Below are 22544 nucleotides of genomic sequence, written 5' to 3' on the forward strand. Positions count from 1 at the left end.
AATACCATTTTACTTAGTTTTCCAAAATGTGAAGGTAAGCAGATACCCAATTATTCTGGTTTAAGCTCACAGTCCTTTTAGTACTGTGCATTCTCTCTCATCTCCTAAGGGAAAACAGTTTAGTAATTAACAAGTCAGTACCATAATCCACCCAGGTGGTCAAAGAATGAGAGGTGGGACTCTTCCTCATGAAATAAATGATCTGCATTCACCACTAGTTTTTAAAGAGGAATTAACACTTCTATTGTTTTATGAAGGATTCTAAGAGATTATAGGTGGAAAAGAGGCAGTTGTGAAAAAAAATGAGAATTACGAAAGAGAGGATATTTTGATGATTGATTATCTATATATTCTCAGTATATTGTTAGAACTCTAAGACTTTAAAATCAAGAATAAACCTGGGTCTAGGGGGAAAATTGCTTAACCTCGGGAGAAAATTTCTAATAGGCGTGTAGCAGATGCTAGGGAGTTATTCTTTCCTTCCTTCTTCCTGTCCTCCCTGTTTCCCCTTCTGTCTTTCCATCCTTCTTTCCTTCCCTTCATTTTCTCTTCTTGCTTTCCTCCCTTGCGTCTCTTTCCTTCTACATTCATTGAAGACCTGAGTTTGGCTAGATATTAGGAGTACAACAGCAAAACTGAGTTGATTTCAGCCTTTGTAGCATTTATAATGTATCAGAGGAAACAGACATAAAATAAACAATCACATGTATAACAAGTATCATAAAAAGGCAATTGTAGGGTATCATGTGACCTACTCTAGTGTTTGGCAGGTGCCAAAGAGAACTTTTTAAAATTAGCATTTTAAGAGAAGTGTATATATTAATGTGGAATAATTTTAAACATAGCTGAAGGAAAATTGAGTCTCCTTGAATCACCAGGAGTCAGACAACTAATATTCTACTAAAAAACTGAATTAAAAAGAGTGAGAAGCTGGCAAAGGATTTTGAAAATATAGAATCATTCATACTTAGGAATGTCATTTATTTCTAAGCCATTTGAAAAATTTGGACTTTATTCTAAGAAAAGTGGGAAGCTTAAAGTGTCTCAAGAAATGATTGTATTGATTTTGTTTCTCTATTTTTGACATCACTAGGGAGTAAATATGGACTCAAGATGGTATAGATTGGATGAATGATGGAACCAACAGAAGGCTACTGCAGTATTGTAAATAAAGCCACAGTGGCAGAAATCAGAACTGGATAACTGGCATTAGAGTTGGAGAAGTGTGAATGAACTTAAGAGCAACTGAGAGATAAAATTGTTAACTAGTCACTTTATTGTTATGACAAATATCTAATGCAAACACTTTGTTGATATCATTCCTCCATCCAAAAGTGCTGAGAGCCTCTCTAAGCCTGGCCCTACCACTTCTTGTCTTTCTATCTATCCTCAATCCTCCGAAACCTCTATGGTTAGTTTTAGTCAGCTAGTAGCTACCTCTGCCCTCTGATTCAAAGCAAATTTTATTGTCAGAATGTGACCAAAATATCACACAACAGTTTTTATGATGTATTTTGTTGTAGACCTAAAGCAGGACTGAAGATCACATCAGGGGGCCCTTGGCAGAGCATAGGTTTTCTTCTCATGTCAGCCAGGAAGCAGAAGGAGACAGAGGAAGTGGTCTCTGATAAGATACAGATTTCAGGGGCTTGGAATAAAGTTCAATAGAAGACCACCTGGTTACTCTGCACAACATACTGGGGTTGTAGCCCTTTCACCATAAATGTAAATTTCTTTGATATGACCTCACAGATGCATGTAGAGCTGTGCCTTTTAGGTGATACTTGTTGACAGTTAATACTAACCATAAAAATATAAAATAAAATATCAAACTGTCATTCGAAATATTTCCTCCTTTTATTTATGTCAGGTATCTTGCTATTGTAGCCCAAGTATACCATCTGAATTTAACACTGCAACCAAATTTGTCTATTTCACGATTCTTTAATACTCTGTGCTATAATAGTAGAGTAAGCTAAGAACTACTATATTTTGAGAGTTCTTTTCACATGGTAGGAGTGTTAGTGTTTCTACTGTTATCATAAAATATCATGACCTAAAGCAACTTGAGGACGAAAGGGTTTATTTTATCCTATAGTTTGTAGTCCAGAGAATTCAGGGAGGAAAATCAAAGCAGGAACTCAGAGCCAGGATTTGATGCAGAGGCCATGGAAGGGTGCTACTTGCTGGCTTGTTCCTAGTGGTTTGCTTAGCTTCCTTTTTTATAGAACCCAGGACAAGCAGCCCCATAGTGGCACCATCCACAATGAACTGGGCCCTCTTTTATCAATCATCAATCAAGAAATATCCAACAGGCTTGACCATAGGCCAGTTTGGTTGAGTATTTTTTTTTGTATAAAAATATTTTATTACTGAAATATAAAAAGCTAGCATATGCAACATATGATTCATAAGTCAAAAGTAGGCTTTGTTGCACATAATTCCTGATAGGATTTACTGAAATTTTATTCTGTAACTGTCCTGGATCAGAAAAATTGATCTGAAGATCTTAAGAGTGATTTGCTTTGCTTCTCCCACCCGCCTTTCAACTATAGTAATAAGAGCCAAAGGTGTTACTGGAATTGGAAGTTTTAGAGGCTCCATATTTTTGTTACTCAGGTGTAGGTTTTACCTTTCTTCCATCTTATTTTTTAAAACTTTTTATTAATTCTTTGTATCTTACACATCATGCATCTCAGTCCCATTCATTTCCCATCCCTGTGTATCCACTCTCTGCCCTTGCTATAACCCCCAAATAAAATTTAAGATAAAAAAGAAAAGAAAAAAAGAAGGGGGATCACATCATGAAAGCAGGAGTGTGCTGTGGAATAATGCTTTTTTATACACTGGTTTAATAAAACAGTGATTGGCCAGTAGCCAGGCAGAAAGTATAGGTGGGACAAGCAGAGAGAAGAATTCTGGGAAGAGGAAGGCTGACTCAGGGAAGACACTAGCCCGCTGCCATCCAAGGAGCAGTATGTAATGGTACATAGGTAAAGCTACAGAACACGTGGTGACATATAAATTAACAAAAATGGGCTGAGTTTAACTGTAAGAGTTACTCAGTAGTTATCCTGAGCTAACTGCCAAGCAGTTTTAATTAATATAAGCCTCTGTGTGTTTACTTGGGTCTGAGCAGCTGCAGACTGGGAGAGACACAGAAAAACTTTCAGCTACAGTAGTGTGAAATAGTGAGTCATGCAGTAAACCATTTTGTCCATTTATCTACTTTTAAGTGCTCATTGCAAAGAGTCATTAGTCTGGTTCGAGGCCTCTGGTTTCTGCCACACTATCGATGCTGGGCCCTCACTGGAACTCCTATTGGCTATCCTGCTATTGCCTGTGTTGTGGAAATCCTTCAGCTTTGGGTCTGCAGGACCTATCTCTTCACATGCTCAAGCAGATCACAGATGGGATGGATATTGGGGTGGGCCAACCCTGGTTCTGGGCCTGGGTAGTTGCAGGATTGGTCAGCCCACCAGCACTCCCTTGTCCTAACCACCAGGGTGAGCTCTCCTGCATTTTGGCTGGGTATTTTTATGACTGAAGTTTCTTCTTCCCTAATGATTTTAGTTTGTGTTAGGTTTACAGAAATCTATCAAGCATAGTAGATATATCCTTGCATAGCTCCTCTCATTATACATATAGATGTATATATAATGTTATATATATATTATATATGTAACATATAAAGTACAGAAATTGCTCCTAGGCATTCTTACCATTTTCTTCTTTTAAGAATTCAAATAACAAAAATATTTATGAAGTTACATTTAGTAATTTGCTTATTTATTCATCATGCTTTAGGTTTATTTTTCATGTTTTTAAATTTTAGATATTTTTGTCGCTTTTTTTTCCACACCCTAAATTTTCATTTCAGATATTGTAGCTTTCATCTCTATGGATACGATGTATTTCTTTTCTTTAAAATTTCCCTAACTTTTGAGACATATGGAATTCAAGCATCCTAACTGCCGTAATGTCTTTAATTCTGCTAATTCTTACACCTATGTCAGTTTTAAGTCAGTTTTGATTGATAGTCTCCTCAATTGTGTGTTCTTGCTTCATGACATGATTGAGTACCAGACCTCGTGGATTTTCCTGGTTGAGTGACTATTTCCCTATTTTCATAAATATTTCTAACTTTTGTACTTGTATGCATGTAAGTTACACAAAGAAAGTTAGTTTGGGGTCTTAAAGTTGTAACTTCTTAGGTAGTTGCAGAAAAATAAGTATTCTAAGCCTAACTACTCCTGGGTGCAGAAAAAGGATTTTCTGAGAAAGATGTCATGCAGTATATAAACGATGAATTTTCTTATCTAGCCATAAAGAACAGGTACTTTTTCTGACTCTGTATGAATATTAAACACTGTTCACTTTAATTCTTTAGGATGGTTATTTCAACACTAGTAGCAGTTTTTTTAAATGCACACATTGAACAGTATTACATTGAAAACTCAGTAGGGAATTTTGGTATAACTCCAAGAGTCTTTCTCTGGGTAGTTCTATTCTTTGTGGTATTGTGTTATGAAGTCTAGGCTGCCTGTTCTATGTTCAAGCTTTGATCTCCTGAAGCATTTTCCAGATCCTCTTCCCTGAATGTTGACATGTCTTCCCTCATTTCCTTTCCAGGGACTTGGAATAACCATCTTTGCCTGATGCCCAGTTCTGGTTGCTTAATGCTTGAGATTAAATCCTTCCACTGTCCTTTTATATCCCTTGGGAACTAATTCTTAGCTGCTCTTAGTAATCAACAGAGCCCTTAGGAAAATTAAGAAACTAAACACAATTTTATAGAAAATCCACCTATGAGCTTGGTGTCGTGCCAGCCTCAGCTATAGAGACCCTATTTCAAAACAAAAATAAAACAAAATTCTCAGGTTGAATATTGAATCAACTTCTTAGTACTGACACACACATACATATACCCACATATACGTGTATATATTTTTAAGTTACATAATTAAAATACATCCTCCTACTCTGGACAAGTATTTATTTTAATGAGTGAAAAAATTTATCCCCAATTATGTGCAATAGGAAAAGTAAGGAAAAATACAAACCTGAACACTGCAAGAATGTCTGTCATTTAATAAGTACTGATAACTCCACAGAAATATGTACCTCACATCCATCCTCCAGAATCCTTTTATATTAGAACTATTCTTAGATCTTTTTCTACCTCATCCCACTAAGGAGAACTTTCGAGCTGTCTCTGTCAAACAACTTTTTTTATTTTAGATCAAAAGCACAATGTAACTAATAGAATATTGAGTTGGGTGAATGATAAACCTTGTGAAATAATTCAATTTTTTTAGCCCTGGGAAATGCTAGCTTTGCAAATGAGAGTTAATTTACCAGGTATTCGTGAATAGAAGTATGCAGAAATACCTGCAAGTCTGCTTATCTCTGAAAAGTTTTCAAAAGAAGTTTTGATATAGGTAAGCTTACACCCACAATATTAACTTTATGTAAAAGTAGTAACTCTGCAGAAAGAAAAAAAAAAACTTTAACGTTCAACATGAGGTGCGGCATCCTAGGTTTCCATACACACTCCTTAAATAGTAAACTATTCAATGGTTAACATGTCCTAATACAAATCTTTGAAAATATGCAACTTCTGGCTAGAAGGAAAATATGTGGAGGGTAACAGCAGAAAACTTAATTCTTATTTAAAAAATCAGTTTTAACCTGCTCTTTGGCTTAAACAATTTACTGTCTCAAGAAATTTGTATTTGCTAGTAAAACATAAGTGTTATACAGATAAAACGAGGAGCTCTTATTGAAATTCTTTTTAGAATCAATAATCTGGGAAATATGATCTCAAAATGTCAAAAATTAATTCTTACATTTATCTGTTACTCTGTTTCATTCAAGTCTGTGTTTTAACGTTTTTAGTATGTAACCTAGAAGAGTCACTTTTCTTTCTTCTGTTTTTTCCCCCACTGAAGATCAAGTTATCGGCAAAGTACAAAATGGTAATTAAAAATTTCTAGTTCAGTGCCAGGCACACATTGTTCTTTTAATGAATCAGATTATCTCAACATTGTAAGGATTAATTAGGTACTTGTAGCAGTTCCTTTAAATTTCTCTGAACACTCTGCCACCAGATAACTAGGTGGCAGCCTTATAAACTCGAAGAGTTAATAGAAGCTCAGAAAATCCATTACACTTAATTCCACAGAAGAGACAGGAAGTTTTGATTAACTACGGCATTAAAATATTATTATAGTTTTCATTTAAACATTAACTAAAGGTTGAGTAAGGTCTGAATATGATTGTGGCAAAATGGATAGCAAGTGCTGTAATTTTTTTTCTTCAAGGAAGAATAAAAGATAGACAAATACAACATTTGTAATGCAAGATTATATTTTTTTCTACAAAATAAGTAAACATTCAGATTTTAACAGAGGTGATAATATAAATTAAAATGCATTTTGCAATAATTTTTAAAGAAAAGTTTTCTAAACAGTACAGAGTTCTTATATGCCCTTTGTCCAACTTCCAATGCTAGCATTTGCTACATCCCTATTTAACAAAATAAGGAACTTAACATTTATATAATAGCACTAAGTTACAGGCTTTATTCATATTTTACCACTAACATTCTTCTGTTATCTGGGATGCATTCCAGGACGCTCTTTTATAGCCTTCCTCTGTGCCCAGTCTTCCATCAGTGGCATCTTCTCAGTCTCTCTTTGCTTTCCATACAGAATCTTGATGAGTTTTATGTATAATGGACAGGAATTTCATAGAATCTCCCTCAATTTAGTCCTGCATATTATCACATGATTAGAAACACAGAAGGGATTTAGGAAAAAGTATCTCAAAGGCAGAATGCATTTCTTACCACTTCATATGATGAAGTGTGATGAAGTATGATGCTGTTATAACTTTGAATGTGTGACTAATGTATAGTTTGGGAGATTTCTCCACTGTCTCTCTTTCTGTGTTCTATTATTTGAAAGTATGTAACTAAGTCTATTCCACATTTAAGCAGAAGAGATTAAGCATCACTTCCTGGAGAAAGGAAACTATAAATTATTTGGAAAATTATAAGAAAGCAAAACCCTTCCCTTTATCTTCTGTTTTATTTAACCAATCATTTCTATAAGGTATGGTGATATTGTGTTCCCCAATATATTGTGCACCCTAATAAACTTATCTGGGGTTAGAGAACAGAACAGCCACTAGATATAGAGGCCAGAAAATGGTAGCACACACCTTTAATCCTAGCATTCTGAAGGCAGAGATCCATCTGGATCTCTGTGAGTTCAAAGCCACACTGGAAACAGGCAGGCATGGTGACACATGCCTTCAATCCCAGGAAGTGATGGCAGGAAGCAGAGAGGTATATAAGGCGTGAAGAACAGGAACTAGAGTCTGTTAAGCTTTTAGGCTTTTGAGCAGCAGTTCAGCTGAGATCCATTTGGACGAGGACACAGAGGCTTTCAGTCTGAGAAAACAAGATCAGCTGAGATGTTGGCGAGGTGTGGTTAGCTGTGGCTGGCTCTGTTCCTCTGATCTTTCAGCGTTCACCCCAATACCTGGCTCCGGGTTTGTTTTTATTAATAAGACCTTCTAACAATTCGTGCTACAATAAGGATGTACTTATATAGTTACTTTATTAGTATTACCTAGTTGGTTGCTTTCATCCTAGGGGACTCTTCTGCATTAGCAAATATCTTTTGGCATGACCCAATATACTTGTTTAAAGAATTAAAGGCTGTAGAAATGGCTTAGCATTTAAGATCGCATATAACTTGCAGAGGACTCAAGTTAGCTTCCCAGCATCCATGTCCCGCAGCTCACATCTGCCTATAACTCCAGCACCAGAGAATCTGAGGCTATCTTTTAGACTCTGTGGGCACCTGGATACATGTTCTCATACATTCATGAAGAAACACACACATACACATCTGTTTTAAAACTTTGACCTTAGCCGGGCGGTGGTGGCGCACGCCTTTAATCCCAGCACTCGGGAGGCAGAGCCAGGCGGATCTCTGTGAGTTCGAGGCCAGCCTGGGCTACCAAGTGAGTTCCAGGAAAAGGTGCAAAGCTACACAGAGAAACCCTGTCTCGAAAAAAAAAAAAAAAAAAAAAAAAACTTTGACCTTAGAGGCGAACTTCTACTGTCATTTTCTTAAACTAGTTTAATTCTAATTCCATTCTAAAAATTTATCCTTATACCCACGGACAAATGTAGTTTTTAACCCTCATCAAGGAAGCTTCTTTTGTGCAGTATGGGAAAACCTATAGCTGGTCAAAATGCAGAGACCAATGGACTGTGAGGCGCCCAACCCTCACTGATACATCCTCAGTGCAATTCCTGCACCCAAGGCTTCAAGAACATCACAGAAGAGTGGATGGAAAGGGTGTCAGAGCTGGAGGACCAGGACGTCTGTAGTGCGATAGTGTTTTCTATGTGTGACAGGGCAGCTGTACCCAAGAAGTCTCAAAACCATGGTCGCCTAAACAAGACCCACATACAATCCCAATGGGGATTGGGTAAATCTCACGGGGCCCCACCCTGAGGTACAGAACTACAGATAATGAATGGCTGCTAAGAGGGGTTTAATTGGCTTGTTCTATGGATGAGCCCCTGGTGGTTATTCAATCCCAAGTGGTCTGCCCTAAATACATATACATACAAACAATGCCAAATGGACTCAATAGGTTACACAATACATATATATGTAAGTTATGCATGTATGGATATATGTATGTGTGTGTGTGTGTGTGTGTGTGTGCATGTGCATGTGTGTACAATACTAATTAAGAAGAGGCCACAAATTTGAGAAGAATGAGGGCATGAGAGTGGTTTGATGGGTACAAGGGTTGGGAATGATGTAAATCAAGTACTCATGTATGAAATTCTCAAAAATTTAAATTAAAAAATGAAAACATCTTTTCCATTAAAAAAATCCTAAACCGAACTTTATCTTTCACTCTTTTTACCTGTACCTCAGAATTGACTATTTTCTTTAACTGAAAATGGTGTTTAGAAACTAAGTTGAGTTTACTTATTGTCTTAGTTCTCTTTCTATTGGTGTGAAGAGACACCATGACCAAGGCAACTTAAAAAAGAAGGATTGAATTGTGTCCTTGCTTACAGTTTCGGATGGTGAGTCCATGACGGTTGCATGAATCTTAAAGAGTCTTATTAATAAAAACAAACCTGGAGCTAGGTACTGGGGTGAACACTGGAAGATCAGAGAAGCAGAACAAGCCACAGCTTCCTCACCTCGCCAATTCCTCAGCTGATCCTGTTTCCTCAGACTGGAAGCCTCTGTGTCCTAATCCAGAATGGATCTCAGCTGAACTGCTGCTCAAAAGCCTAAAAGCTTAATCAGCCAAAAGCTTCTAGTTTCTGGTCTTCAGACCTTATATACCTTTCTGCTTTCTGCCATCACTCCCTGGGATTAAAGGCTCACTTTTGGGATTAAAGGCATGAGTCACCATGCTTGGCTGTATCCTTGAACACACAGAGATCCAGGTAGATCTCTGCCTCTGGAAAGCTAGGATTAAAGGCGTGTGCTACCACTGCCTATTCTTTATGTTTAATATTGTGGCTGTTCTCTTCTCTGACCCCAGATAATTTTATTAGTGTGCACAATATTTTGGAGAACACATTACCACCATACATGACCATTATGGTTGGGAACATGTCAGAGGACAGGTGGGCATGGTGCTTTAACAGTAGCTGAGAACTTACATCTGATCCACAGGCATGAGATAGAGAAAGAGAGTGAGAGTGTGTGTGTATGTGGGAGGGCAGGCATCTAAGTGAGCACTCACTTGAAATAGTATGTGCATCTGAAACTTGAAAGCCCAGTCTCAGTGACACAACTCCCCCAACAAGGGCACATCTCCTATTTTTTCCCAAATGGCTCCATCAACTGGGGACTAAGTATTCAAAAATGAGATCAAGGAGAGCATTCTCCTTCAAAACATCGCACTTGTTAATGGAAGTTTCCATGCTTTTCTACTGTATGGGAGACTGAGATCAAGAATATAGGCGCTTGCAAACTGAGGTTTGCATACAGACACATATGCAGCTATTTTCAATATATACTTTCCATGTGTATGCATTTGCATCTCACCAGTGTATATGGCTACTTCTGTTTAATTCAGCATATATTGCCCCTACCACCCTCCTCCTACTGCTTGTTTGAAACTTCTCTCTCTGGTAAAGAAACCTGGTGCTAGCTGGGCGGTGGTGGCACACGCCTTTAATCCCAGAACTCGGGAGGCAGAGCCAGAAGGATCTCTGTGAGTTCGAGGCCAGCCTAGTTTACAGAGCAAGATCCAGGACAGGCACCAAATCTACACAGAGAAACCCTGTCTCAAAAACCAAAAAAAAAAAAAGAAAGAAAGAAAGGTGATGTTGATCATCTATAATTTACTCCCTTATTTGTTCAACCACGATATAGATACAAAGTGTCTTAAGTGTTCCCAGCCACATCTCAGGGAAAAAAATGAATTTACCAATTCCATCATAGTTTTATTACAATTCTTTCTGTTTTTATTTAGTAGCCAGTCAAAACACTGCTTTTTAAAGTTGACTCAGGTCTCTCTTTTTTTTTACATTAAATGATGGAGTATGGAATATAATTCTTTGCTGAAGTATTGCCTAGTGAGAGACTCTTCACTTAATGAAGCCCTGGGTTTGTTAAGTACGTAACCAATGCAACAACACAAAGAATATCTTGCATAAAAAATATAAGCTATAGCCAAGGCAGGACACCTCTGGTTCTCCTAAATGAATGAATTGTCTTGGGTTGATACTCCCACGGTGATGATCTTACAAGCATCTGAAACTCATTTTAAAGAACTGACATCAAGAGATGTGTTAGTTTAGAGTCTACCAGAATAAATTGCCATAACTGAGGTGCTTGGAAAACCAGAAACCTACTCTTTCAGAGTTCTGGCCCAAAGTCTTGAAATCAAAATGTTGTCAGTGTTCTTCTTCCTCTTGAGGCTTCAGAGGAGAAGTCACTCTTCACTTTTTCCATTTTTTTGACCTGTGACTGTATCATTGCAATTGCAATCACTAGCTTCAGTCACATTGCTGCATTTCTCTGTGCTTTTCTCTATGGCCACCTAAGGCCCCTTCTCATTAGCATCAGAGATATCGTCCACTTGGTGACACCCTCCCATTCTTTTTAATAATTAAGGGAAGCTGTAACTGGAGTTTTCTCCAGTCCTGCCTGGCCCGTGATCAGGACAAATCTCTCTCACTGGCCAGTCCCGCAGTTGCTCAGCCCCGACTGAGTAAACACACAGAGACTTCTATTGCTTACAAACGGTATGGCCGTGGCAGTCTTCTTGTTATCTAGTTCTTCTATCTTAAATTAACCCATTTCTATAAATCTATACCTTGCCACATAGCTCGTGGCTTACCAGTATCTTACATGTTGGTACTCATGGTGGTGGCTGGCAGCGTCTCCTGACTCAGCCTTCCTGTTCACAGAATTCTCTTCTCTGCTTGTCCCGCCTATACTTCCTGCCTGGCCACTGGCCAATCAGCATTTTATTTATACAGAGCAATATCCACAGCAGGAAGCTCCACAGGCTCTGGATATTAGGATATGCTTGGACCTCTTGGGGAATAATCCATGTCCATTTAGTTTTTGTCAAATTGTTACAAAACTAGACGTAATTAGGAAGAGGGAACCTCAGCTGAGAAAATACATCTAGCACAGTGGTTCTCAACCTGTAGGTCATGACCCTTTTGGCAAACTTCTATCTCCAAAAATATTTGCACTAAGATTCATAACAGTAGCAAAATGACAGTTATGAAGTAGTGAGGACAATCATTTTATGGTTGGGGGTTAGCACAACATGAGGAACTGTATTAAAGAGCTGCAGCATTAGGGAGGTGGAGAGCAACTGCTCTAGAAGATTACCTACAGGGCATTTTCGTTATTAATTACTGAAGCAGTAGGGCCCAGCCCACTGGGAGAAGTATTATCCTGGAGCCTTTGGCCTTAGGATATACAAGAAAGCAAAGTGAGCAAACCTTGGAGAGCAAGCCCTGGAAGCAGCATTCCTCCATGGTCTCTGCTTCAGTTTGTGCCTTTCGGTTCCTTCCTGGAGTCCCGGCTTCAACTTTCCTTCATGATGGACTACAACTTTACAATGAAATAAACCCTTTCCTCCACAAGTTGTCACTAGGCAATGTTCTATGACAGGAAAAACAAACAAAAGCCAAACAAGGGAAGTCATTTGAACAGCCACAGTGGAAGTCAGCAGTTGCAGGACTTGTTTTTTATACCTTGTACCAACTTCCCTACATTGAGCTTTCACCTGTGAGCTCTGTGTCTTAACTGTTATATGATAAATTCTCCCTATTGACCTGAGCCCATTTTATACCCATCAGGTTTCTTGTGGATGGATTTCCCAGGGATCAGAGTTTCACCCAAATGTTACTAGTAAGCAGTGCTTAAAAATTATGCTTAGTAATTTTTTTTTTCGTTTAAATGATTAAACAATACTCTATGTTGTCCTTCACTTTCCCCCTTTTCCATAAAAGCCAGTATAAAATAGTTCTGAAGGCCACTGGCTGTACAAAAATGATACCTGGGTTCAAACACAGATTTCTCTTAAGTAGACTGTTGTATGCAGGCTTTCTATGCCTGTGCTCTTTCCATAGGCATACTGAAGACAAACACAGGAATGCATTGGCTGCACCAGTGTCTTGAATGAAGGACTACTTCATTGCCAGCTTTCGGGCTGAACAATTAACACACTCCCCTCTCAGGATAACTCCGCACTGATAAGCTCAACTATCCATCCATTCTCACACTAGTTTGTGCCTAAAATGTTTGCAAAAATTTCAAGAGGAAAATCAAGATGTACTGGAGATTTCAGACACAAAACACCCACCACAGGTAATATCAAGGCATAAGGAAGAGTGTAACTGAGTGAAATAAAAATTGCCATTTTAGAATCAGAAAAATTGGCCCAGTTCTAAGGGAGAACCCCTGCTGTTTGGAGAATTTGTTCACCTTTAGGTCACTGGTTCTCATTCAACTTGTGTCAAAAGGAATTGAAAATCATTGTCGTTTAAAAACTCTTCCATGCCAATTTAGGAGAAAGTTGTTTGCCTCACTCTGGTTTCAGGTGGCAAAACTCATGTCATAGTGAACATTCATCACATGGAACTTAAGTATTTAAGCAGTAACCGCCTTCTTAGTTCTCTATGAGGCCTGACAGATGACAGAGGGAGTGTGTAGCAAGTTTGCCTCTGATGAATTTAATATGGCTATAAACAATTACACCTCATAAATCCCACTGAAAAGTTGATACCATGTGATACTGGATAATCATGCTGAAGTTTTAATTTAAAATTCTTTTATACTCTGAATACCTTAACAGATCATCTAGAAAGCCTAAACACTGTCTAAAAACTTGGACAAAATGTAAGCATCATAGACACTTCAAAATTTAAATTTATATATAAATACTTAACAATAAATAAAATTGTCATCTTGTTTCTTTCATATGCATGTGCCTACTAACCAGAAGAACTATAAGTAATAATACAGTGAGATTTGGACATGCTTTGTGGATATAGTGCTGAAATTGGTAGATTTCTTTTTTATGCTCATTAACTCCCCCTAACAGCTAACCCTCATATAATATCTACTGTGTGCTAGAAACTATCCTATCCATGTGTTAAGTTACTAAATATTCTCATATAAGGAACACATTTTGAAAAGCCAAGAGGCACAGAGGCAAAAGGAATAGCCAACGTTATAAATATTAGAAATAATAAATTGGGCAGTCAGGCCACAAATTTTTTTTAAACCAACAAATTTTCTTATCCTCTTGAAATTCTTATTTAGTCCTAACAACCTCCTAACTGTCCTCCCTAGCCAAATTCCATGGTTAAGAATCTATGATAGCCTCAGAAATAAGTTTCTTTGTCCTGCTGACTTTTGTTCTATTTACCCTGTGAATATAAGATCTCAGCTTCATTCAAATTTTTAGATTGTCTTATAGTCCAGGCTGGCTAAAGGCATCCACAGGCCCACCCAGCTCCTTGTGGCACCAAGTAGGTAGGTACTATTATGAAGAGCAAATATATGGTGGAGAAATGGGAAAGAGAAGCGGAATGGTTCATGTGCTGTGGAAAGAGGTAGGACTGAAGAAGAAGAGAAAGTGGTGAGGAACAGGCTGATATGGATGGCCTGTTTGCTACCTGGAGCCAGGGTGACATGCAGGCCCAGGTTGCTGCCAAGGGCCATGTCTGGGTCCATGGGACTACCACAGCTGGGGTCTGTGTTGATATCCTTGACGCATGTTGCTACCAAAGTCGGCAAGGATGCCTGGATTCTGTGCTACCACCTGTGGCCATGTTGGTGTGCCGCCACCAGGGCCATGCTAATCTGGGTGGCCTCTGCTGCCATCAGGGTCATGGTGTTGTTTGGGCCTGAGCTGCTGCTGAGGGCCGTGCCTGGCTCCCTTGCCCCATGTTGTTTTGTGCTGATGTATCTCATTGCTGTAAGGGGAGTTGCACACTCCCTGTGAGCAGCAATAAGCAGAGCAGAGCTGTCTGACAGTGGATCGTCCTTAGAAGAAACCCCAAGGTGGCCACATTCCTCTACACCATGTTGGGTAGCATTGTTGTTTCATACATGGGGTCTGCTATCTGACCGAATGGATGCCCCCTCCCTTAAATGGCCAGCAGCCTAGAGATGATAATACAGTTTTTGAAGGTACTACTTTTGGGGCAAGGCTGTGACAGCAGTTGTGTGGGGCACTGCTGTGGGGTCATGTCTGCACAGAAGGATCTTGCCCACACAAGGAAGGAACTACAATGAGAAAAGGGCATATAAAGGCTCCTTCCTGGGATCCAAAAACTTGCAACCCATGGGAATAACAGAATAAGGAGGTGGGAGAAAGCAGGTAGAAGTCAAAGAAACTACTCCTTGAACCAAATTTCTAATACAGTGGAAGGGAAAATTCATAATACAGCATGAAATGGGCGCCTTAATGGCCAAGAATATGTAACAATCAAAAAACACAGTACATCTGAACTGCTTGAATTAGGACTTCTCTATGTGTGCATGTGTGCGGTGTATGAACATGTTCATATGTCTGGTTGTGCTTACTTGTATAGGTACATGTGAAGGACAGAGTTTGACACTGTGTCTTAATTGCCTTTCCACTTTAAAAAAAAACTTATTAAGAAGTTATTTTATGTGTATGGGTGTTTTTTCTTCATGCATGAATGTGTACCACATGTGTGCCTGGTGCTGCAAATGCCAGAAGAGAGCATCAGATCCCTTGGCACTAGATTTATGGATGGTTGTGAGTCACTACGCAGCTACTGGGAACTGAACCCATGGCCTCACCAAGAGCAGCAAGTACTCTTACTCCCAGATCATCTCTCCAGCCTACTTTATCTTGTTTTTAAAGATTTATTGTTATCTTTTAAAATACGTGTATGTGTGTTTTGGGGTATGATGTGAATGGAAATGCAGATGCCTGCAGCATCCTGCAGTGTCGCCTCCCTCTACAGCTGGAGTTATAGGTGGTTGTGAGCATCTAGAGGTGGGTGTTGGGAACTGAACTCAGGTCCCTTGTAAGAACAGCATGTGCTTTTAACTGCTGAGCCATTTCTCTAGTCCTTCCCTTTAGTTTTTTGAGACAGGGGCTCTCACTGAAAATGGAGCTTTTGCATTCTACAAGACAGGTTGTAAAATGAGCCCAGGAATTCACTTCTTTCTACCCACCTAGTGCTGGGGTTACAGGCACATGCCACTGCACCTGGCTTTTGTATATCTGCTGGGGATCCATCTCCTCACCTCCAGGAAAGACTTTTTTTTTTAGCAAAGCTTGAAAGTATTTCTTGCAGTGTGACTCACAAGACTGTGGTACACAGGGGAATACATGGTTGGTATAAGTGCCCTGGAAGCACAGCAATCTGAATAATGGAACTAGCATTCCTTGACATGCAGACCGTGTAACATAAGGCAGTACAAAGTCAGCCATTCCGATTGACTGGGTCATAGAAGCTGTTACAGACACTTGGTTGTTGACAGCTGAGGTCCCATGAATGCCAAGAACTGAAGGTTACAGAGGAAGGACAGGATTGCCCAGAGAAATGGGCAAGTGACGGGTGGTGTGGGATGTCTACTTCACAAGGCCTGATAGCACTTTGTTTTCAGCACAGTTAAGAAGCTAATTGAGCAGGGATTGTAGGACTGAGATGGAGCTTTAGTGGTTTTGCTGAACCCCCCATGACAGAACATGATCTTTAAGGGGCAGGAGAAGTTGTGACAGATAAGAATAATTTAGACTAGCGAGTAAATCAGGTTTTTAATGTGCTAAAATAATCTCAAAGAAACAAAAGAAGGAGAAAGCAGACAGAGGATCTACTCAGGACACCCAATGGCAGATATAGCAAGACTGCTATCTAGCTGGAGTACTGAGGGGGAAAACCCCGATCTACTCAGGACACCCAATGGCAGATATAGCAAGACTGCTATCTAGCTGGAGTACTGAGGAGGAAAACCTAGCAGGAGTCTAAAAATATACCTGGAATTTTTTAAAGTGAGAACTATAGTTCATGGACAAAGTAAATAAGAAAAGAATGCACAAGAAAATATATTTGTCCTATGTTGGACAAACATTTCCCAAGAATATGCTGTATTCATTTTTATCCTGCAAGAAAGTTTTTTGGAGGTAGAGACTTTTCACCCACACCTGAAGCTTTTTCAGCAGCCAAGTGTGGCTGATGAAGAAGTAAGGGCCATGGTTCTGTCAGATCTAGGAATCTGGCTTGAACTGCAGGTCTAGCAGGTAAGAACACAGCCCTGATCCCTGATTCCCTCCAGGCAGGTCCACAGAATGAAGACCTGCCCTTTCTGGCTTTCTGGAGTAAGGGGGTATACAATACCACTAAGGCAGTGCCCTAGGATGAGAAAGCAGGGCAGTTCATGGATCATGACAGTATTAAATAAGGGAGACTTTTGGTTTTTGTTTTTTTGTTTGTTTGTTTTTTGTTTTTTGCATGCTCCTGCATTAAACATAGCATCCTCCCCCGATAGGAATCAATTGATACAAGTGATGAGAACTTTTCATTGCTGTATTTCATATTCCTCATGTCTTATCTGAATATTCCCTTACATGTTAAGTCCCAGGGCTAATTTGCAATTTCTCGAAATGGATGGTAGTGGGCCTTCAGAGATAAAGTTCACCCTTTGTGACAACATTTCATTATATATTGCTAGCCTTTGGATGCCTTACAGACTTGGAGAAGCATCTGGGAGGATAATAAAAGCAGGCGAGGAGCTCAGATGAGGGCAACTTGTCAAGGTGGAAAAGAATCTCCCAGCCACAGAGTTATTGAATAAATTAAATAAATCAAAGTGCCAGAGATTGGCTACCTCCCAATGAGCTGTTGGCTAAAGAGACATCTCAGGATTGGCAAATCAAAAGGGTCATTGCCACTGCTGTTGGCTGCATGTTGGATCTAGTTAGCTCTTCCCCCACCCGCCTCTTGGGGGGGGGGGGGTTGGTTTTTTGGAGACGGGGTTTCTCTGCATAACAGCCCTGGCTGGCCTGGAACTCACAGAGACTCATTTGTCTCTGCCTTCTGAGTGCTGAGATTAAAAGTGTGCACCACCACCTGTCCACAGGAAGTTCTTTTTGCTGAAGGTAAGGCATGCTTGTAGGACATGGAGAAATCAAACTGGGCTAAGCTGGAAGGTATGCCGCCCCACCCCCACCCCCCTCCACCCCCAGGGGCCCTGCCTGTTTATAGAAGGCACAGCACAGGTACTGGGAAAAGCTGTCATTAGTATTCTTCTTAGTTTATACCTTGCATGCCATGCTACTAGCGAATCAAGCTGTGCACACTGGTGGCATAAGGACAGGACGAATGGGTACAAACAACACCACATTTCCTATCGGTCTTGAGGCTTACTTTATAGGAAGGAACTCATCTGGTAATACAAGCAAGGGCAACACCAGTGGCAGGAGAGGTCAAGGCTCTGGTGGGGGAGTAAGGTGAAGCGATTCCTGTTTATCTAAACCTTAAAGTTTGTGTACCCCGGAGACACTACAGTACCCCTGGGATACTACAGTACCACCAAGACAAACTCTAAATTACTTCTGTGCACTGTGGGCATTCATCATAAATTCCACCTTCATCCCATCATTGTCTTGCTCTGAGGCCAAGCCATTATCTTCTCTAGATATTATCGCTGCCTAGTTTTCTGCTCAAATCCCTCTAATTACAGGCTCTACAAGATAAAACACGTACCCCGCCCTAGCTCACTTCCTGGTGCTCTCCTGCTTCCCTGGACACCAGGCACACTCGTTTCCTTTCACTCCTTCCCTTTCCCCCTTACTTTTCCGACCTGAGCAGCTCAATTCTCCATTTCAGAAACTCCTGGCCTGGACTGCTATTCCTCTCTGGCTGCCTCTTATTGCAGTACAACCTAAATGTCAGTACCGAGTAGCATTCCTTGAATACCAGAAGTGAAAGACGCGCATTTGATCAGCATTGATTCTGGTGCTCTAGCTCTAACCATCTAGCAATGGTAACTGGACGGTGGGACTTTCTCAGCTACACTATGTGGGCAAGGCGCTGGCATATGGAACTTGAGGTAGACTAGGTTTCTGCTCTCGGGGAGCTTATCTTTTAAAGATTAATGCAGAACGCACGTTGTGTCCACTGTTGCACAGAAGAGAAGGGCTGAAATAGTCTACTCAGAAAGAATTATGGGATTCTGAGATGAGCTAGCATTTGGCATGAAACCTGAATGATGGCTGGGAAAAAAAAGTGGTCACAGAGAACCCAAGGAAGAGAATTCCCAACTGACAAAACAGCACCCTCAGTGGTCACAGAGTTCTGCCAATTCTGGGAAAGTCCATGCCACTACAGTACAAGGAAACCGGATAATAATGGTAGTAAAGCCAGACTGCATAAATGTTTTAAGGAAAGCCAAGTTTACATTTCACTCTAAGTTGTTAATGGCATTATTTGACTGACAGTGCAGAACTTAGCTGTTCAAATGACGTCAAACCTGCAGCAATAGTGTCCCTGGAAGTTGTTAAACATGTATTCTGGTAAATGGACCCCAAATTCAGGAGGCACATTCTCACCAAGATATGTAGGTGATTCACATCCACTTCAGTTTGAGAAACTTCCCAGTTTGAAAATAGGGAGCAGGTCATCATGGGAATGTACAGGTACTACCTTCCTGTTTAAGAGTGTTAAAAATTCATTTTAGGCAGTGTTTATTCAGTAAAGCCCTGACTAAATTTCTCTCCTCATCCCCTTCCCCTTTCCCTCCTCCTAATCAGTGGTATGGTTTTACACCAATAGGTAAATGTTTATGCTACAGAAAGGCTAGTTGGTTCAGGTCTCATAGCAAGCTAAGCGGAAATTTCAGTTTGAAGTGATGGAAATTTAGATTTACGAATGGAAAAAAACCCGTGTTCAGGTTACAGATTTGTGTGTCTGCTAGGTATTTTCTTTCTGGGTTTCAAGCACCACTCCCCCTCCCCTGCTATGCGTTATGTTTCACTGTTTCATGCCTTTATCCAAGACCTCTACCCACTCACATTGAGGTCCTTTATGTATCTTTCAATTGTTTCTTAAATATGTCACAAATCCCCCTTTAAATGTTGACAGCCCAAGGATGATCAATACTGTTCCTTTTTCTTTTCTTTTTTTTTTAGTTTTTCGAGACAGGGTTTCTCTATGTAACTTTGAGCCTTTCCTGGAACTCACTCTGTACCCCAGGCTGGCCTTGAACTCACAGAGATCTGTCTGCCTCTGCCTCCTGATTGCTGGGATTAAATTTAGGCATGCGCCACCACCGCCCGGCTTTTCATAGATACGATTTTACGTTTCCAGATTTCAACTGAGGAAGTTATATTCCAACCTGTCCAGTTTTGAGGTACAAAGTAACTTGGAACTTCCTGAATAGTAGGATCTATTTCTCCTGGTGTCCAACTCTGCATTCTTCTTACTAAAATTACTGTATGTATGCCTGTGTATCTGTGTACATGTGTCAGGGGTGGTCAGAAGACAACAGGCCAGAGTTGACTCTCTCCTTCCATCATGTGGGTTATCTGCCTTGTTGGCAAGAACCTGCTACCTAGTGGGCCATCATGTCACTAGGTCCCCAATTCTGTATTCTTAAAAAGGAACCACTCAACTGAAAGGGCAGAAGGACGTTATACTTGGGAGCTTGGCCAGAAGAGCGGTGTCTTGCTTTATCACTGTCATTAAACAGGAGAGTGGAGTTCAGCTTAATGATGTTCTCCTAGTCATATCTCATCAAAGACAGTTTTGTTGGTGAAAAGCTTGCGGAAACACAAACGCCTTTCTGATTCGTTGTTGGCTGTACGAAAGTTCTTGTTCTTGCGGCGGCTTCCGACACCGGGAGTATTCATGCAACCGCCCAAAACTGTCTTGGTTATAAAATTCATGCGACACAGTCAACGTGGGGCAGTGTGGGGGGGGGGTGGTGTTGTTAAAGGACATGAAAATATTTAACTATTCTCCCGGGGAATTTCCTATTTTGTTTTGGTCTAGAAAAAATAACTCAGCCACGAGAGCAGAAGGTGTTTCAGGAGTGAAGACCACGGGGCAGGACAGGACGGGACGGGAAGGGGGAAGAGGGGCTGGAGACCCGCCTCTCGGTGGCCGTCCAGCCCCGTTCCGGGCTCCAGGTGCCGGCCGCGTGAGTGGGCGGGGGCCTGTGCTGGGGACGTGTGTCCCGGGCTCACCCCGGCCCGCTCCGCGGCTATAAAGGGCCAGTCGCGGCGGCTCGCCTAGGCTCGCCCGGCTCCGCCCCGCCGCGCCCCGCCGCGCCCTGCCGCGCCGCGCCGCTCGCACTCCTCCGCTCGGGCCACTCGACCCTCTCGGGCCTCGGCTACTCGGGCTGCGGCGAAGATGGCGGCGCCGGCGGCTCCTGCGGCAGGGGACAAGGGCTCGGAAGCGCATCTGGAGGCCGCCTTGGCCGACGTGCCCGAGCTGGCCCGACTCCTGGAGATCGACCCGTACCTGAAGCCCTTCGCCACGGACTTCCAGCGCAGGTACTCGGGGATGCCCCGCCACTGCCCCTCGGCCCGCGGCCCGCCTTCCGGCGCGCGCCGCCGCCGCCGCCGCCGCCGCCGCCGCCGCGGGACTCCCTTCCGCACGGACCCGCCCCTCTGGCGTGTCAATCATGGGGTGGGCGTGGCTCCGACTCCGGCTCCGGCTCCGCTCCGGGTTTGTTCGGCTTGGAGTGTCCGCGGCTTCCTGCACGTCCGCCCGGTTCGCGCGCGGTCCACGGCCGCGCGCCATCCGCTACGTGCTCGAGCGGGCGGCGCCGGAGCCACCCAGCCCCTTCTGGGACAGGTTCAGGCCCTCCCTGGTCCTGTAGGTTGCAGTGGACGTGACGCACAGCGTGTGATTGTGCATTCCCAACTTTGTACTTTGACTTCCGAGCCGAGCGGGTGCAGCCTTTCAGGCAGACACTGTTCCCCAGTGTTTGCTCCTGTTAGTCCATGCATCTTCTTTTCACCTTAATCGTTGATCAAAGTTCCTCCCCTTTCTTAAACCAACATCGAAGAGGGTATGTAAGGCAATAAGGCAACGGTGGCGAGTGTTTGACCTTGCTTTACCATCCAGGAGAAGGGAGGACGGCATGGATAGCCAACTTGTAGAATTCATTTCCAAAGCCTTTAATTTTAGCTGCTCTCGATCATTCTTCCCTCTCTTGGAATGTAATGATTACGATCAGCTCAGGTTCAGTTTTAAAGTGAAAATAACTTCTGTACTAACTAGAGTCGTAGTGGTCCCATTTGAAATACTTTGTTGTAGTCACATTTGTTATACTAGTTTCTTCTCTTAAGCCCAGATACTGCGGAAAATCAAAACTGCCGTAGCCACAGATTATAAGCAGTGCTTTTAATCATAGAAAACATCCAACTACATGGGTGATTATGAACATGGGTTGATTTGAAAACACAAAGAGACCTTAAGTTCACGTCTTGGTTTTGTCATGTTAGTCAACACAGTCACTTAATAAACTTTCTAATAAGAAACTGAAGAACAAAACTGCTACTCCAGAGAGTTTGTAGACATCAGCTCATTTCAGAGTTTACATATTCTAATGAGAGCCCTCCTCAAAGTCACCAGGCTGGGCTGAGGATCACTTTAAGCATATAATTATGCCCTTGGATGAAGTACTGGGAGGAGTCTGATAACATTTCATCCGGAATGTGCAAACCTGTGCTAAGATAGTTCACATGCTTAAAGTTAAAAGACTTGATCTGATTTTGAAAGAAGCGATTTATTTGAACAAAAGCAAATAATTTATCTTTTATTTCTATATTTTTGTAGAAACCTGTTTACATGGATCAAAATAAAAGCAATGTAGAAAGGATCATGGTAAAGACTTTCTCTCACCTCTGCTCCTGTCTGCTTCATTCCTTCATCTATTCTCACCATAGATACTGTTTTGTAATATAAAAATCACTTTATTGTAGTGAACTCACAAATTAAAACAAAGGAGGGTGATTAAGGGTGA

The 22544-nt window shown here is 41.3% G+C and overlaps 1 protein-coding gene and 1 long non-coding RNA gene across 4 annotated transcripts in view; one reads left to right on the top strand and one right to left on the bottom strand.

Moving 5' to 3' along the window:
* Positions 1–4575: 4575 nt before the first annotated feature.
* Positions 4576–21142, bottom strand: LOC128112161 (uncharacterized). Of its 2 annotated transcripts, none has more exons than XR_008218863.1 (4): positions 21035–21142; positions 19123–19220; positions 12023–12185; positions 4576–6774 (listed from the first exon to the last, which is right to left on the bottom strand). It is a non-coding gene; the product is annotated as an uncharacterized LOC128112161 (long non-coding RNA). The 2 variants fall into 2 exon arrangements; XR_008218864.1 differs by lacking the exon at positions 21035–21142 and adding an exon at positions 20185–20677.
* Gbe1 (1,4-alpha-glucan branching enzyme 1) overlaps positions 20803–22544 on the top strand; it is a 241974-nt gene continuing 240232 nt past the window's right edge. The window contains exon 1 of one of the 2 annotated variants that reach the window (XM_052740985.1): positions 20803–21066. In XM_052740985.1, the coding sequence (XP_052596945.1) occupies positions 20924–21066 (143 nt within the window). In that variant the 5' untranslated portion in view covers positions 20803–20923. The remainder of the gene's footprint in view (positions 21067–22544) is intronic. The other variant, XM_052740986.1, reaches the window with a different exon arrangement.

The sequence above is a fragment of the Peromyscus californicus genome, unplaced genomic scaffold (assembly GCF_007827085.1).
Source record: "Peromyscus californicus insignis strain IS unplaced genomic scaffold, ASM782708v3 Scaffold_16__1_contigs__length_79575227, whole genome shotgun sequence".
Classification (NCBI taxonomy): domain Eukaryota; kingdom Metazoa; phylum Chordata; class Mammalia; order Rodentia; family Cricetidae; genus Peromyscus; species Peromyscus californicus.